Source organism: Aspergillus affinis (genome assembly GCF_023601865.1).
Source record: "Aspergillus affinis strain CMG 70 chromosome Unknown NODE_22_length_351263_cov_86_343593, whole genome shotgun sequence".
In the NCBI taxonomy this organism is placed as follows: Eukaryota; Fungi; Ascomycota; class Eurotiomycetes; order Eurotiales; family Aspergillaceae; genus Aspergillus; species Aspergillus affinis.
In genome coordinates, this window is record NW_026515803.1 from 43,526 (window position 1) to 60,857 (window position 17,332).

At 54.0% G+C, this 17,332-nt stretch overlaps 6 protein-coding genes across 6 annotated transcripts; 4 read left to right on the forward strand and 2 right to left on the reverse strand.

Moving 5' to 3' along the window:
* Positions 1 to 300: 300 nt before the first annotated feature.
* On the reverse strand, positions 301 to 3,010 carry KD926_004720 (uncharacterized protein; the record flags this gene model as incomplete). Its single annotated transcript, XM_053098108.1, has 4 exons — positions 301 to 2,287; positions 2,341 to 2,450; positions 2,519 to 2,815; positions 2,873 to 3,010. The coding sequence occupies 4 exons, from the start codon at positions 3,008 to 3,010 to the stop codon at positions 301 to 303; spliced, it is 2,532 nt and encodes an 843-aa protein (XP_052957910.1).
* Positions 3,011 to 3,627: 617 nt separating this feature from the next.
* On the forward strand, positions 3,628 to 5,157 carry KD926_004721 (phosphatidate cytidylyltransferase; the record flags this gene model as incomplete). The annotated part of the gene is made up of 1 exon (XM_053098109.1): positions 3,628 to 5,157. The coding sequence occupies one exon, from the start codon at positions 3,628 to 3,630 to the stop codon at positions 5,155 to 5,157; it is 1,530 nt and encodes a 509-aa protein (XP_052957911.1).
* A 269-nt stretch (positions 5,158 to 5,426) lies between these two features.
* KD926_004722 (histidinol-phosphate transaminase) lies at positions 5,427 to 6,976 on the forward strand (the record flags this gene model as incomplete). Its single annotated transcript, XM_053098110.1, has 2 exons — positions 5,427 to 5,884; positions 5,968 to 6,976. 2 exons carry the CDS (start codon positions 5,427 to 5,429, stop codon positions 6,974 to 6,976), a joined length of 1,467 nt encoding a protein of 488 aa, XP_052957912.1.
* A 1,765-nt stretch (positions 6,977 to 8,741) lies between these two features.
* On the forward strand, positions 8,742 to 12,661 carry KD926_004723 (putative integral membrane protein Pth11-like; the record flags this gene model as incomplete). Its single annotated transcript, XM_053098111.1, has 5 exons — positions 8,742 to 9,085; positions 9,145 to 10,538; positions 11,406 to 11,602; positions 11,654 to 12,235; positions 12,491 to 12,661. The coding sequence occupies 5 exons, from the start codon at positions 8,742 to 8,744 to the stop codon at positions 12,659 to 12,661; spliced, it is 2,688 nt and encodes an 895-aa protein (XP_052957913.1).
* A 948-nt stretch (positions 12,662 to 13,609) lies between these two features.
* KD926_004724 (DNA-directed RNA polymerase core subunit RPB5) lies at positions 13,610 to 14,445 on the reverse strand (the record flags this gene model as incomplete). The annotated part of the gene is made up of 3 exons (XM_053098112.1): positions 13,610 to 14,135; positions 14,210 to 14,292; positions 14,347 to 14,445. 3 exons carry the CDS (start codon positions 14,443 to 14,445, stop codon positions 13,610 to 13,612), a joined length of 708 nt encoding a protein of 235 aa, XP_052957914.1.
* A 398-nt stretch (positions 14,446 to 14,843) lies between these two features.
* bfr1 (putative nuclear segregation protein (Bfr1)) lies at positions 14,844 to 16,642 on the forward strand (the record flags this gene model as incomplete). Its single annotated transcript, XM_053098113.1, has 3 exons — positions 14,844 to 14,972; positions 15,170 to 16,366; positions 16,424 to 16,642. The coding sequence occupies 3 exons, from the start codon at positions 14,844 to 14,846 to the stop codon at positions 16,640 to 16,642; spliced, it is 1,545 nt and encodes a 514-aa protein (XP_052957915.1).
* Between the last annotated feature and the right edge of the window lie 690 nt (positions 16,643 to 17,332).

A 17,332-nucleotide genomic window follows, 5' to 3' on the forward strand; every position in this document is an offset into this window, starting at 1 on the left:
ATGGAGACTATTGGGACGCTCTCGGTGCCTGTTACGAGCAGATTTTGGTGGCATGATCGATAAAATGTTGTAGTATACCCTTGGCGTTTTGGCTTTGACATAGATAAATATTTACTAGGCTGGGATTTAGTGGTAGAAGGTGAAAATGGCATGAAACAAAGTTGCATATAATGTACTGCCATCGCGGCAAAAAAAATTGTACTCCAGATGATGTAAAGCACCAATATTAAAGACCTATCCAACGCCGTCCGCCCATATCCCATACCCTGCCAATCGGAGAAACGTAGTAAAAATCAAATTCTAATCAGTGCATTCAATTCCCTCCAAGACGCGCATTGCCCGTGCCCCTTCCTTTTCGAATTGGCCAACAAGCCTCTCGCACTCTCGCCGTAACCTCTCCTCCCCGTTCTTCGCATTCCATGCGATCCATTGTTCCACGGTCATTTTCTTCTCCGGGCTCGACAAATCCCCTTTCACGCTGCTCAGAGCAGTGGTTATGTCGACGTTCTCCTTGTCGCTATTGCCGGCGAATAGAATCTCATCGATGTCGACCGGTTTCCAGGGGCAAGAAGTATTCAGACCTCCCGTGGTAGGAGCGCGTTTCGATGGAGAAGGCGTACTCGGCGCCAATGGAACTGGAAGAGTTGGCTGTCTGGACGGTGACGCCGCAACAGGCCGGGATGCAGAGGGTTTCATGGATGGTGGCCGGTTTTCGGCGTCGGATGACTGCGGTGATAGGGACGGGGTGCTCTTCGAGGCAGACGGAATGGGCGAGACAGCTTCGGGCTCGTCGTCTTTCTGCGTATCTTCTTCTAGAGCGGCACGGGTAACGGAATTGCGTGATCCCGCAAGTGATTTAGCAAGTTTCTTTTCCTCCGGGATATCACTATATCGCTCGGTTGTCTTGGGAGGCATCCTCGAAGATCTGCGTCGAGGTGGCTCTGGATCAGGCTCTTGTTCTTGGATTTCTGGGGACCCTTGGGGCTTCGGAGCTTCTTGTGACTGGACCTGGTCTCCAACGTTAGACTCTTCAATGGGCTCCTCGATCGACTGAACTGGCTCAGGCGCCGTTTTCGACGTTTTCTTGGGTTTCTTAGTCTTCTCTAACGAAGACTTTTTCTTCTGTTTCTTCGTGTCCTTGTCACTCGAGTCGGCTGGAGGATCTTGTGCTGGTAGCTTATTCGGAATCTCCACCGAGACGAATGATTCATGCCGGGATACGTCAATATCCGTGCCATCGTCCACATCAGAAGCAGGCTCGGGAGCCGGTTCAGAAGGCTTCGTTGGCTCTGTCGGTTCCTCATTTACTCGCTTAGAGCTGCTTCGGCCTCTTGGCTTTTCTTGCTTGGCTGACTCTCGCTTGTTTGACTCTCGCTTCGTTGATTCTTGCTTCGTTTTTGGTTGAGTGGGCTCTTCTGGGGCGAGCGGCTCGGTCGTTACAGTCTCTTGAGGGACGTCCGGATGCGATTCTTCCAATTGGGGTACATCTTCACCTGACGGTTCTGGGGACGCATCCTTCTTCTTTTTCTTGGATTTGGACTTCTTTGCAGGTTTTTGTTCGACCTTTTCGTTGGACTGCGCCGGTTCAGGATTGTCAAGCTCTGCTTCAAGAGCCGCATACATATCTACTTCTTGCGGCTCTTCGGATTTCGCTGTCGGTTTAGAGGTAGATGACGCGCTCGATGCTTTGCGCGATTTAGCCGATGTCTTCTTCTTGCTCGTGCCGCGAGCCTTTTTAGGTTCTTCTTGTTCCTGAGGTTCTTGAGCAGCACCCTCTTCCTGATGCGCGTCGGCAATCACGACATCCTCTTGCTTCTTTTCCTGGGCACTCTCGCGCGACTTCTTGGCCTTCTTTTTCGTCGGGGCCTCGGCATGCTCGACTTCTTGGGTATTGGCGATATCTGAGTCCTCTTGATCCGGATCAACCTCACCACTAGGCCTCTTCTTGCCTCGCGCGGCTCGCTTGGGTTGGGGTTCTTCGAGCTCATCAATCTCCATTTCGGCAGGACTCAGTTCGGGTTCGGGTTCGGCTTTCTTTAATTTAGATGTTTTGGTCTTGGATTTGGACGCCTTCTTCGTGGTTTTGGGTTTCGTAGTTGATTGGGACATGGCAGGAGGGTCGATCACGTCCACGTCCGATACGGGCGCTTCGGAGACGGTGGATTGGGTTGACTGTCGAGAAACCTTGAAAGTGCGCGCTTTCTTCGACCGTGATCCTTTTTTTTTCCCGCCTGATTGTGCAAAGACAAAGAAAGAACAGTCAGATGAGCGGCGATAATGTTCATCACTGCAGAATGTCAGCGGGTTATAGAAAACAAAGATAACATCGATTGAACTGACAAGGGATCGTCCTTGGGTTCCCATCCATCGAGCGACAGTTTACAGTAGGCACAGCTGGCCAGATCGTCGCTCTCATCGGTCGGGCAAAAATACCACCCGCCGTCAACCATCTGTCGGCAACTCAACGATCAGCAAGGGACATCCGCAGTGCATAGCATTTTATCGAGATTAACCGTACCTTTTCGGATTGACAAACCCAGCCCCGTTTTCCATCATGTGGCCACAGCTCACCAAAGGTAGCCAATCGTGCCTGCCTTATCGTGTCGCTTGTTGGGTCCTCAATCTCTGCGGGGTTGGAACTGTGCTGCTGGATGTCCATCATGAGCGCCCAACCGCAGTCCGGAGAATGCTTCAAGTGTTCCGTGATCGGATTGTCCTCTTCCTCCCATCCGTCGAGCGCTCTCCGGCACAGGAAGCATGTCGTATTATCGGGGTTGGTCTCGTAAGGGTTATAAAAGAAACCCGCATGCGCCAACTGTGAAAGTCAGCCATTAGCCACGATATTTTACCATTCACCTCACCGGGACCATACTTCAGCCGGCGAGGGCCTCCGGTGAGGCCAGGCGATCGATTTTGCGCTCTTCGCGCTCGATCCTCGTCGCTTCTCCGGTTGCAGCACCCGGTCGAAGCTGGCAAGGCGGGCGCCAAACGTTTCCATGTTCTGGGTCATAGCGGGCAGCGCATGAGAATCATGGAGTGAAAAAATATTCAGATCCTAGCAAGCGCTTGGTATATAATGTCAATGGATGTCCACCTGCAGTGGTCGGGTCGGCGTGGAGGTGGTTGCTGTCCAGGAGGGCGCTTGTTTACTCTCTTGTTTGGGTCGCTTCTACGCAACGCGCCCGCGGAGAAACAAGGTCACGTGGTGTGGCTGACGGTGGCGCATGAATGGCAGCCTCACGGACGAGGCCGCCATTATTCCCCCAGGGCCCGGAGTACGTCAGTCTCGGCCTTTCTCTTTCCTCTCTCGTTGGCTCTTCTCATATTCCGCAGTATCTGCCGTTCCTCTGTCTTCGTTTTCTCCTTTCCTCCATCTTATCTCGTCGCAAGATATGTTCTGAAACTGTGCTTGCAGATGGTATCTTGATTCATTGTGTTTACTACAGCCCTCGCTGTGCAATTCCTTCCTTTTCTTGCCTGCCCTCCCCCTTCCTTTGCCTTCCTTTGATCCGTGGAGCCCCAACGATGCGCGAAGCTACGGTACGCTATTCTCCCCGGAATTTTTCTTGGCCCTGAATAAAATAAACCAGAACGCTGATCAATGATGCTCGCTCGCAGTCCCTCCTTATGAACTCTTCGGGCTCCTTCCGTATGCATTTGGGTCCGGCCTCTCCGTTTGCTGCGCGCCGTTCTCGCATTCCGAACGCTCTCCGCTCTTTTCCTCTGCAGACCTCAACACATCACAATGGCGGCCCTTTAACCCGAAGTCGGCTTTACTCCACTCAATCCCATGGCGTTCGTTCAACTTCATCAGAGCGTCCGCTCCTGACGCCCTCTCCTGCCTCGTTCTCGACCTCGCCACAATATTCCGATCCTGGGGACTGGGAGGTGAACTCGAATCTCGCGATCTCGGCATTTTCGGAACTCCCCTCGAAAGACTTTGGTGTCAACCAGCATATGATCATTAACCAGGAATTCAAAGAAGCGTTACGCCAGATCCTCTGGGGTTTCCGCGCTCCGATTCGGTATGCATTCGCCTACGGGTCGGGAGTGTTTCCGCAGTCCGGCAGCGCACCCGGTTCTAGCCAATGTCACCCATCAGCGCCGGCAGCCATTAAAAATATGCAGCAAGGACAAGGGAAGATGATAGACTTTATCTTCGGTGTTTCGTACTCTCAACATTGGCACTCACTAAACCTTAGTCAGCACCGTGATCATTATTCCGGTTTGGGTTCTCTAGGATCCTATCTAGTCTCGCAAACGCAGGACAAACTCGGGGCGGGTGTGTACTTCAATCCGTATGTAACGGTCAATGGCACGTTGATCAAATACGGCGTCGTGAACCTGGATACGCTCTGCCAGGACCTCAGCCAATGGGACACTTTGTACCTGGCCGGGCGATTGCAGAAACCCGTCAAGATCCTCCGGGACCATCCCGGGGTGCGACTTGCCAACCAGATGAATCTGCTGTCTGCGGTCCGGGTTGCCTTGCTGCTGCTGCCGGAGCAGTTCAGCGAGTTTGAGCTTTACGGCACCATTGCGGCAATCAGCTACATGGGCGACATTCGCATGGCCCTACCGACCGAGGACCCTCGCAAGGTCAATAACATTGTCTCCGGACAGATGGCCAATTTCCGGCGGCTGTACGCCCCGCTCATTGAGAACCTCCCCAACGTCACGTTCAACGACAGGCGCTGCACACAGGAGGACTGGATCGACGATCCCGATGCCAACGTGCGGTTAACGCAGGACATGGACCCCATCAAGCGTGGTAACATGGTCCGCCGATTGCCCGAGTCCTTCCGGGAGAAGTTGTATTTCCAGTATCAATCGCGTTATGAGATTCCGCGAGCGGAATTCAACAAGATGATGAAGGAAAGCAACGACAAGGATCCTGAGCTAGTGCGCCGGCGACAAGGCGGTCAATTCGAGCAGCGGATCGCTAGCGACGCAAACCTGCAGAAGGAGGTGCGCGCCTCGATCACGAAGACCATCCGATGGCCCAGCTCTGTGCAGTCCGCCAAGGGCCTTCTCACCTCGGGCTTCGCTCGTACCTGGCGCTACGTGCGAGAAAAGCAGGACAAGTACAAGCAGTCCGGCAAGAACCCTCCTCCGTCGAGCGAGGAGTCCTCTTCCAACACCACTAAGCAAGAATAGATACTCATGATCGCAGATACAGTGCCGTGAGGGCAGACCGGCCCAGCATATCCACGGCGTACCGAGGCTTGACTTTGATAAGGTTGTGAACTGTAGTAAATATGTGTGGAAAATTGCATCCACGATAGTTATATATCATGAGCATAAATATAACGAACCGTACATAGAAATATTGCACTATTTTATTTAATCCAGCCTAGCTACCAATGACTCCGTAGATGTTTTGAATCACTAGTACCTGATAATTAATAGATAAGGTACCCGCAGGAATGACTCCTCCGTCCTCTCCGACACCGGTTCCGGTGATGATCGATTTGATCTTCCCCGCCACGGTCCCCACCAATATTTCTTCCCTTCTGCAACAAACCACCCCAACATATCAATCCGCTCAAGATGGCCGCCAGACAATCACCTTTCAATCTATCGACATGCGCGCGCAAGAATATCTTGCAATTGCAGCCCTACCGGTGTGCCAGAGAGTGAGTTCACAGCCCCGTCGCCCCGCGCCGATTGAGTTGAGTCATCGGAACAAAAGATTAACCTACCATATCAGTGACTACAAGGACGACGGCACGAATATCCTGCTAGACGCGAACGAGAATGCCTATGGACCCGGTCTCGCCTTGAACTCTGAGGGCGCGCTCCAAGAATCCACGGCGACGGGAGGCTCGACTGGATCGTCGAAACCCGATATCGATCTGTTGGGATTGAACCGATACCCGGATCCGTGAGTCATTCCATATTCTGTGCTCTTTCAAACATCGTGTATGGGGACGGGGAAAGTCTAATTGGACGTGTCCTGTCAATCAGTCACCAGATCGAGTTGAAACAGCTATTCTGCCAATTCCGCAACACCCACCACCACACCCAGAAGACCCTACGACCGGAGAACCTCTTCGTCGGCGTCGGCTCCGACGAGGCCATCGACGCCCTGCTGCGATGTTTTTGCGTCCCAGGGAAAGATAAGATCCTCACCTGCCCTCCGACGTACGGCATGTACGGCGTCAGCGCGCAGGTTAACGACGTCGAGATCGTCAAGGTGCCACTAGACGTGAACAACGGATTCCAGCTACAAGCGGAGAAGATTAACGAGACGCTGGCGGCCGACCCCTCCATCAAGATGGCCTACATCTGCTCCCCGGGCAACCCGACGGCGAACCTGATCAGGAAGGCGGATATCCAGAAGGTGCTGGAGCACCCGACGTGGAACGGCGTGGTGGTGGTCGACGAGGCGTATATCGATTTCGCGCCGGAGGGGTCCAGTCTGGCCGAGTGGGTGAACGAGTGGCCGAACCTGGTCGTGATGCAGACGCTCAGCAAGGCATTCGGGCTGGCGGGTATCCGACTCGGCGTGGCCTTCACGAGTCCCCCCATCGCGACGCTCCTGAACAGCCTCAAGGCCCCTTATAATATCTCCAGTCCCACCAGCGCCCTGGCCACTGCTGCTCTGTCGGAGACGAACATGGCCGTGATGCGTCGGTACCGGGAGCAGATCATCGCGCAGCGCGAGCGGCTGGTGCGCGAGCTGCCGAAGATCCCAGGCGTAGGGCGCTTCCTGGGCGGACAGGAGTCGAACTTCCTGCTGGTGGAGCTGTTGGATAAGAGCGGGAAGGCGAGCAACGAGATCGCGTTGGGCGCGTACGAGGCGATGGCGGAGAAGCGGGGCGTGGTGGTACGGTTCCGCGGCAAGGAGCTGGGCTGCGAGGGATGTTTGCGCATCACGGTCGGCACCGAGGCGGAGGTGACCAGGTTCTTGCAGGAGATCCGGGTGGTGCTGGGGGGGTTGTTGAACGGGGCGGGTATTCAGTCGTTGAGGTAGACGGGGTTGGTTTGCTCTGCTAATTTAAACGATGTAATCGTTATGGATATAGAGCATACAATGCGATAATGGTTCATGTTTAACATGGTCATCTCTGATGACGATAGTGGACCAGGTCTATATAGACCGAAGTACATCCTCGGCGCCTCCCGATCAGGTATGAAATGCGACGTCAGGGATTCTCGAGAAAGACATTAAGAAGGTTGCATCGGTATAACCGTTCTTTATCTCTCTGCCAACCAACTACGTTGATCATCCTCCATAGGTTTGTATCTTAGTAGAAAAGGGGCACGTGCCCTGATCAGATAGGCAAATTAACGGGGTTGAGCCTGTCAAGTCAGGGATGGCACCCTCGACGTTGACGGAACACAGCGCCTATCGCATGGCATGGCAAGTACCCATCCCATCACAGATTGCGATCACGAGAAACAGGAGACCCATTCACTAATACGACAAGTCGAGGCCGACGGTTACGAGTCAGGCCAATCTGGGCATTCTGACATCTAAGCCACGACCAAGGAATTGGAGGCGGTCGCATGTGAATTTGCCTCTCCTTCAACAGGAGCAGGAGCAGAGGAGCTAATAGTAAGTAATAACATCAGGCATTCCATCGTTTGATTACAGCTCGTAACTCCAAGTCCAGCTCTCGGCGTTAGAGATTCCGTGTGTGGACAGTACCTTGGAACATCGATCGACTCGATTCCAACCACCGATAAGAAACAGAAAAAGAAAAAGCGAAAAAAAAGAAGACAGGGCAAGACAAACTTTCGGAGAATCCGCCTCCACCACACCCTCCGGCAAATTTCGTCCTCCAAGAAAATGACAAGCACTCGAACTTCGTATCCGTCATACTACCAAGCCATGGGAAGGGAAAACGCAAGGGCTGGGGAGATCCCTCTCCGAGCTCGTGAGCTGGCTGGCAGATCTTTCCGGACTCGAGGGACTATGCTACCTAGCTAGCCCGGTTACATATCTCTCTCCTCTCAAGACGCAAGTCACAAAGGCCATTCATCGATGGCGAATGGGAGAAATGGGGCGTCCCGGCGTTATCGCCCGCATTGGCGCCTGGTTATTGGACGCCATGACCCTTGGGGGATATTATTCTGAGGACTCGGAGTAGGATTACTTCTTGGACTTCGCCATGCTGGTCGGAGGAAGGGTTTAAGGTACTCCGTGCTCCGTGACTGTTGGTGTTCATCCCCTCCCTTCGGTTATCTCCACCCACTCCTGATCCATGATGCCCTCGCACTAAATCACTGGCGCCGGTCGATTATTATTATTATTATTAGTACGGGGTAATATATGATCATCCCCTTTGGGTCAGAACGGCGGTGAATTGGACTCCGACCTGTTGTTTTTGGATTTTACCTATTATCCCTTCCACGTTGTCCAAGCTCTGGATGTACTCCCCTCTGACTTGTCTGTAGCTGGTCGCAACCTGGCATATATCGACAGCTACTGCGATCTGTCCATCATCGATCTTTCTCTCTACGCCCTTCGGAACACTCCGAATCTCCGTATCGATCGATCTATCATCTAAACGTGTCGGTCTTCTCTGATCGCCTCCCCCACATCCGCAACTCCGGGGTTTGGGGCACGTGCGCTCCCTCCTCACTAACGGAGGATCCGCCATGAACAATGTGAGCGCGGCAATCAACACCATCTCGCTGATTCTCCTGCGTGGTCCCTGAGTTCATCTCGGCTTGCGCTTGCCGACGAGCCCCTCTGCGGAGGCGGTGCTGTCGACTCAACTATCAGCATCAGTATGCTGGATCCCCGGCGCATCTACTCCGACATTCCACCAGATATTCGCACCAAGTTAGACGACAACCCCACGCTGTTGGTGAGCTGGTGGACCACGGCGTTCTCGCTGGCCATTATCGTAACGCGTGTCTGCGGTCGGTATGTCCGCATCGAGCGCTTCTTCCGCGAAGATAAGGTCATGATGGCCAGTATCATCCCGTTGCTGGCTCGCATGGCCTTGGTCCACGTTATCCTGATCTGGGGCACCAACAATACGAAAACAGACGGCTTAACGGAGGTAGAGATTCGACATCGCGTTATCGGGAGTAGGCTGGTTCTGGGGGCGAGGATATTCTATGCGATCTTGTAAGATAGGGTTTCCCGTTAGGTATATGCTGTCGGACTAACGATCTGTTCTGATATAGTATCTGGATGGCCAAGTTGACGGTCTGCGAGTTTCTCCGGCGAGTGGCCGGCATGATCTGGCGACGATCGATCCGACTGTTCCTGCTGTTCCTCTACTACTTTCTCGGGTCGACGCTCGTGGCTGTCCTGATCGCCACGCTGGCCGAGTGCCAGCCTTTCCATCACTACTGGCAGGTCGTGCCAGACCCCGGTCCGCAGTGTCGACTGGGGTATGCCAACCTCATCACGATGGGCGTGTGTGATGTGATTACCGATATCCTCCTCGTGGTCTTCCCGATCCCCTTGGTCGTCATGTCTAACATGACGATGAAGCGCAAAGTCGCGCTCGTCGTCCTCTTCGCTCTCTCGTTAATCCTCGTCGGCATCACCTGCTACCGCGTCCCCTCCGTCATCCACCACAACGGCTCGCAACAGTACCGCACCCTGCTCGCGTCTCTCGAGATCCTAGCCGCCACGGCCGTCTCCAACGCCGTCGTCATCGGCTCCTTCGTACGCGATAAAGGCGTTAAGAAAGCCAAGTACAAGAAAGCCCAAGGCTCCGCCTCCGTCAGCGAGAGTCTTGACCACACCACCGTCCGTCGCGCCACCGTCACCCATCACCAATGGGGCTCCGACTCCGACCTTGCCGGCGATCTAGGGATCCGCCTAGACGCCGACCTCTGTTCGTCCGAAAACCAAGGCCCACGACCTGCCCCGGTCGCCGGACCCTATCAGCCTTATGGAACACATCCGGGCACCACCGCGGGCCTCAACCCAGTCTGGTCCTTCAACCACCCATCCACCATCACCACCGACGACGAAGGCACCTCCACGACCGGCAGTCTGGACATAAAAATAAGCCCTCATGAATACATCGAAACGAACAAACCCTCCACCATCCCGCACCCGTCCTCTTCCCCCGGAAAAGTCTCCTTCTTCGACGTCGGCGGCCTTCTCGACCCGTCCCCTTCAACATCTACCCTGCACGTCCCCGGCACAAACCCTCATCATCCTAATCCTCACCCTCACCCTCTAGCCTCCAACCCCAACCCCAATCCAAATCCTCCCCGGCGCACCCGCACCCGCACCCGCTCTCGCACGGGAAGCCTGGCCTTCCTCCAAGACGTCGGCGGCCTTCTCTCCACGTCCACGTCCACGTCCACCCCCACCTCACCAACCTCACCAACCCACCCCGGCGCCCTCCGCACATCCAACCTTTCCTCTTCCTCATCAGAACGCCCTCGACGCGGCTCGAGCGTGCATTTCGACAGCGTGCCGTCACCTGAATCACCCGTCCCGTTATATCGCTCGCAGCAGCAGCAGCAGCAGCAGCCGGGTTATCGTCATTCCGGGTCGATTCCGGAGGGTCGCGACGATGTGGAACTTCAGGATGTTGGGGGGTTGTTGAGGAGAGGTGATTAAGCTCTTTTGTTTATATGTGTATGATTGTTGGGTGGGTAAGTTGGATGGGTTGTATCATAATATCGTGTCGTTTTATATTCACTATAATTTATTTTTAAGGGATCTGGTTTGGGTAAGGATTGGTTGGGTTGGTTTATGTTAAGGTACGTTGGTTTATGAAGGATCTAATTATATCTAGCGATGGAGTTGGTGGTTTTCATTTATCATGTTTATTTTTTTGGGTCCTTTAGCTTTTTAGGGAGTATATAGGTATGTAGGTACATAGTTCCCGGACAATAATATATATCCTTCCACACACCCCCCCTGTGACTACACGGAACCATGGAAGGGAGAGGACCTTACCAACGTTAACTGGGAGGACGGGAGCGCCTGGGAGGTTCCCGTTGAACCCCAGGGGCATGACCAACTGCCACTAAAGGATCACGCAACGGACCACGTCATTCGGCCAGTGGAGCACTCTAAATACCTCGGAATCTGGCTCGATAAGACTCTCTCCTTTACTACCCACTGCACCAAGGCGGTAGCGAAGGCGAACGGGAGCCTCGAGGCCCTACGGAGCATCTCTGCGTCCACATGGGGCACGTCCCTGCTGGAGATACGGACCATATATCTGGCCGTAGTAGTCCCGCAGATGCTCTACGGGGTTGCTGCATGGTATAGCCCTACCAGCGGGCGTACTAAGTATGCAAAACGGCAGAAGACTATCAACGAATTCGAACGAATCTAGACGCGGGCGGCAGTACTTATTAGTGGAGCGTTCCGAAATACCGCCTCTGCAGCTTTAGGGGCAGAGCTGTTCCTGCCTCCGGTCCGCCTGCACATGCAACAGATGATTGAGGAAGCCGCAATCCGGATATAGACCGGACCGGTTATGGCCTGTCCCCGGGGATTAGTCAGGAAGAGCAGCTCGGCGGAGATAAAACGGTCTGGGTAGACCCCCATGGAGGCGCTGAGGTGGAGGAAGGGGGGCCCCTATGGACCGGAGGCCGAAGTTTGGCTACGTGGGAGTCCCGAAAGGCGCACGTGCTCGCCCCGTGGGAGCTCCCACTTAACTGCGTGATCGAGGGAGCGGATAGCGCAGCCCAGGAACACGACAGGATCTGCTAGGAAAGCCAGAGGCAGATCTGGTACTCTGACGGCAGCGGCTTTAACGGCCAGGTAGGGGGCGCTGCAGTCTCGATTCGGGCCGGGAAGGTCCGCAAGAAATACCTAGGAGCCGCAGCTGACTCCACTGTGTACGTGGGAGAGCTAGAGGGGGTCAAAACGGCCCTAAAGTGGGCAGAGGCTACCCCGATCACGGTCTTTTCAGACAGCCAGACGGCCATTCAAGCCGTGCAGAACCCTGGCCGACCATCAGGTCAGTACGTACTACGGGCTATCTACGAGAGGATCAGGACCCTGAGAGGCAGGGGCCTGCAGCAGGGAGATATGGAGCTGCGCTGGATCCCTGCGCATATCGGTGTAGAAGGGAATGAACGAGCTGATGAGGCAGCCAAGCGGGCCGCGATAAAGGGAATTGAATTAAGCTCAGTAGGGCCGCGGGAGCTGGCCGCTCGGCTAATCACGAGACTCGCAGCTGCAGCCAAAACTGACGTCCGCCGGAGAATCCAGGCGCAGTGGGCGAAGTGGTGGGTGCGACAACGGGTTGGAAAGCCTACCAAACGGCTGGTTCCGAAGCCGAATAAGAAGGTCTTAAGGATGTACGAGGGCCTGAGCAAGCCCCAGACCTCTATAATCATCCAAATGCGCACTATGAGGATCGGATTGAGGCATTTCCTCTTCAAGATAAAGCAGGTCGACTCCGACCGCTGCGGGTGAATTAGGCTCTCAGACGCCTAAACACGTCCTTATGGAGTGCTCGCTGCACCTCGCCAGTCGGAGAATAATGATGGAACGCCTCGACTCTATCGAGGAACTGCGTAAGTGTATACAGGCCTCCTACAGCAGTTCCGATCCGCCACGTTTAACGACAAGGAGGACGAGGAGGTCCCGGAACCCAGCACCCTCCTAGAGGGACTCGATCTAAACGAGGAAGACGATGGTTACACAGAACGCCAAGGGCCAGAGAGTCTCAACTGGCTATACGACGCGCACATGCAGGAATACTACAAATAGAACGGAGTGGAAGGGGAGAACAGCGCCTAGGGGCGCAGTAGGCAACCGGCAGGCGTGTGGCAGCCGGTTTAGTTGTGTTACTTTTTGATTTCCTTTGTCTACTGCTTTGAGGGTTTATATGGCGTATGGGCTCGAAAGTCTGCTTCAGTCGGCGAAGCGCCTGCATAGTTTAGCGTTTCAATAGATAGACTTCATCAGGTTAATAGAACTTTGATTGATTGATTGATTGATATCCTTCCACACTCGAGCTACCATTCCCCCAAACTACCTAAACCAAGCAGTGAATAAGAAAGAATATTTAAATTTCATTCACATATATAGTAGTTATTTATACCCAATAATAAAGACAATACACACAAAACCAAAGCTAGGTAGTGTAGTAACCATAAATAATACAACATTTGCAAATTAAGTTGACCTTACTTCACAAAGATAGATAAGACAATGACAATGACAATGACATCAATCAGCCAAAAAATAGCATAGCAAAATTTCACACCCGCAGTGATTGATAAAAAATCAAATGAAACTAACTGTCTTTTCTTTTCGCCGTTACGCCTTGCTGTTTCCCCCTATGCCTGGAATTTTTGGGACACGATCCTCCGTTTAATTTCCAGATTTTTTGTGTTTTTGGTTTTTGGTTTTGGTGGTTCCATGGCCTCCTCTTATTCTCACATGCTCTTTGCTCTTGAATTGTGGCCGGCTGGTGGTGGAGATCTTTGAGCTTTCCTTTCTTGTTGTCTCGATTTGAAATCGATAGAATCGGTAGTGGTGCGGGTGCGGAAATTTTCCTGTCTGTCGATTTCTTTCTGATCTCGGCGATATCGTATCGCTGTCCGGAGATAGCCTGACCGACTGATGGCCCTCCAGACAAGACAGGTAGGAAAAGTCTGCACCCGCACCAGTCGACAGCCACACCTTCCATATCCAACCCCCATATCCACCCATCTAAATAACCCAGCGATAACTGGCATACCGACCCGCCGTCTCACTCTTCCGAATAATCTTCACGACCTGACCCCTCCGCAGACCTAGATACCTCGCCACGGGATCCGAGACCTGAATGCGCGGCAGCTGCGACTCCTTCAGACGGTAGCGCTCCAGCAAGCGCGCCTTCTCCTGGGGACTCAGCAGGACGTGCTTCGGCACCAGCTCATGCCGGGTGATGTTGACCAGCAGATCCTGCTCCTGGAAGTGCTCGCAGATGCGGCCGGGGACGCCGCTGAGGAGGCGCACAGCGGAGGGCGAGATGGGGGTCTGGGTGATGAAGACGCCGGTGTGGAAGTTGTTCTCGTCGATGTAGTGGTTGAAGCTGCGCACCTGCTTGGTGCCGACGCCGGACGAGTCGGCGCAGAATTCGACCCAGATGGTGCCGCAGTCGGGTTGGGGGTCCGGGTTCGATTTGCTGGGCAGGGGCGTGTATTTGGCGAGCATGGCGTCGGAGGGGGAGGCTTGGATTTTCATTTTGTTGCGGCTGGTCGGAAAGAAAAAGGGTATGTTAGTATTTTTGTGGGAGCTAACGGGGTTGGTTGGGAGGTGAAGCCGTACTCGGGGTAGCCAAGAGGGTCGGCATATTTTTGCTTGAAGTCGTCCAGAGAGAGTTTGAGTTCAGCTTCGGAGATATCGTATCCCTGTGCTATTGTTAGCGGTCATGAATATGCCTCGGAGGTAAAGACAATGCCTACTCGGTCCGCCAGCAGCTCGTGTACTGTCTTGAATGTGCGCCAGAGCCGGGTCATCTCGCGGTCGGCATCCTGGGAGCCTGCAGAGTAGTCTTCATCCATGGTGAATATAGCGCGCGCGGCGCGAACCAAAAACCGGGACGATAGAAAAAGAGGAAAATGAAAGAAATGTCAGCGACACGTGAGCTCAAGAGCAAGCGGAGAAGTGAAGGTGAGGCGGAAGGTGAAGGCGATGCTTTGATAGGGAAGAACAAAAAGCGTCTCGAAAAATCGGCGGACCAGCGCTAACTGCGCCAACGAGGTTCGGGTTAAGCGCCGTCCAAGAAAGAAGAACAGAGAAAAGGCCAGACCAACTCGTTGCCTTCTTTTTCTTCTCCTTTACCCCCCATCCTCAATTGTGCTTCTTTTCTCCCTCCCTTCCGCCCTCCTTTTTTTTTCTTTCTGGATTGACTCCCTCCTCAATTTCAATCCATTCTCTTTTGTTTTCCCGGTCCCCCATCATGGCCGCTGAGACCAAGTCCGCTCCTCCCACGGAGCCCAAGGTGAAACCTACCAAGCCGAACGAGGAGGCTTTCAAGGCCGATCTCGCCCTGGCCGAGAAGGAACATGCCGCTGTGCAGGAGAAATTGGTTCGTAACCATTGATTCACTCCATTGCCGTTTTCCCCCGTCCGTTTGACGGATTGCGGCGGTTTATCCCGCATATGTTTATTTGACACTTCACACTACACAATGTTGTCGCCTACGATTCACCACTGAGATTTCCAATCGCTCGCTCTCCACATTTCTTTTTCTTGGATACATACTAATACCAGTAACTATCTCAGACCCAAATCAAGGCCAAGATCGAAGCCGCCAAGCCCAACAACCAGGACTCCCCCGCCGGAAAGAGACAGCAGGAACTCCGCGCTGAGCTCTCCTCGATCCGCCAGAAGCAGCAAGGATTCAAATCCTCCCGCTCCAGCACCCAGGAGAAGATCAATGCCCTCGACTCGACCCTGAAGGCCCGCATCGCGGAGCAGAACAACTCCCGCGGCCGCATGTCGTTCAAGAACGTCGACGAGATTGACCGCGAGATCGCCCGCCTGGAGAAGCAGGTCGACTCGGGAACGCTGCGCCTGGTGGACGAGCGCAAGGCGCTGTCCGACGTCTCGAACCTGCGCAAGCAGCGCAAGAACTTCGCCGGCCTGGAGGAGGCCCAGAAGGTGATCGACGACCTCAAGGCCCAGATCTCCACCCTGAAGAAGACCCTCGACAACCCGGAATCCAAGGCCCTTAGCGACAAATACTCCGAGATCCAGAAGGAGCTGGACGCCATCAAGGCCGAGCAGGACGGTGCGTTCAAGAACCTGAACGCGCTGCGGGACGAGCGCACGAAGCTGCACGGCGAACAGCAGAAGAAGTGGTCGGCTATCCGCGAAGTCAAGGACACCTACTACAAGAACCGCAAGGCGTACAAGGAGTATGAGGACGAGGCGTGGCGCGTGCGTCGCGAGAAACAGAAGGCTCAGCGCGATGCGTTCGAGCGCGAGAAGAAGAAGAAGGTTGCCGACAAGAAGCTGGAGGAGGCCTCGCGCCTGGCCTACACCGACGAGATTCTCACCGCGCAGGGACTGATCCGTCACTTCAACCCCTCGTACGACTTCGCCGCGCTGGGTCTGGATGACAAGAAGGACCAGGGATCCAACTTCCGCGCCGAGGTCGGTCGCAAGGTGGACGACTCGAACCTCCAGGGCATGAAGGTGCTCAAGAAGGAGGACCGCGAGGAGGACTACTTCGTCGGTGGCGGCGGCAAGAAGGGCAAGAAGGGCAAGAAGGGCACGGGCTCTTCCACCTCCGCTGCCGCTGCCACAAACACCGTCGTGCCGGCCGACAAGTTCAACATGAACGTGGGTGTGATTGAGGACTTTGCCAAGGTCAAGATCGACCCTCCCATGAACCAGAGCGACGTTCCGGCCGCAATCGAGAAGCTTGCCGCCAAGATCACGGAATGGAAGAGCAGCCAGGCCGAGAAGACCCAGGAGGTAAGCTACCGGTGATTCCCCAAGTCCCAAGACTGCATACTGACTGACCGAATCCAGAACATCAAGAAGGCTCAGGACGAGATCGATCGTCTGGAAGAGGAGTCGACCGCGGCCGAGGCCAACGAACGGGCGACCGACGCGGCCAAGAAGCCTGCGCAGGAGAACAGCGGCGTCAACGGCACCGTGTCGGCGACGGCCGAGCTGAAGCAGGAGAAAGATGCGGCGGCCGACGTGTCCGAGGAACTCCAGAAAGCCTCGCTTGAGGAGAAGGCATAGATATATAAGACCAACCTCACCTTTTGCATGATGACATCAGCGAATGTGACACTTTAGACCGACTAAAGTCTAGCATTACATTTTGGTTATGCATTTCCTTTTTTCTTTTCTGTCTGGTCGCAGCTGACGGCGATGCTTTTCTCTTTTCTTTCCCCCCATTTTCTCTTTCTCTGTAACTTCAGTTCATATTTATTTTCTTTTTATTCTTGTGGTTATTTGGCAACGGCATGTCTCGCGGTAGACAACTCTCATCTCTGATCTCATCTTCGATTTTGTTTCATGTGTTCTACCAAAAGTGCCCACCGCTGTACGTAACGAACTGATGAGCGGTTGAGCGAGCAATCTGATATCTTCGATCCTTCGAGAATTTTTATTATTATTTTATCTCCGTACCAATCGAGTGGGGTTTATTTTAGTGAGGTCCACTTGCAGCGACGGCAATCGAACAGTGACAGGTTCACGTCGGGTGGCGGTGCAGGGCGCTTGCAGTGGCGCGACAGGCAGAGACAATACCATCGTGGGTTCCATGGAATGGATATAAAAGCATCCGACTCTCTCGTGTAGTGAAGTAAAAGAGCTAGCGGTATTTCTGCCGGAGAAGAGTTTATTTTGAACAGAACCAAGACGAACAGGCCCAGCCCCTTGCCTAATCCGGACGCCAAGTGCTTGTCTTTTTCTCCTCTTCCTCCG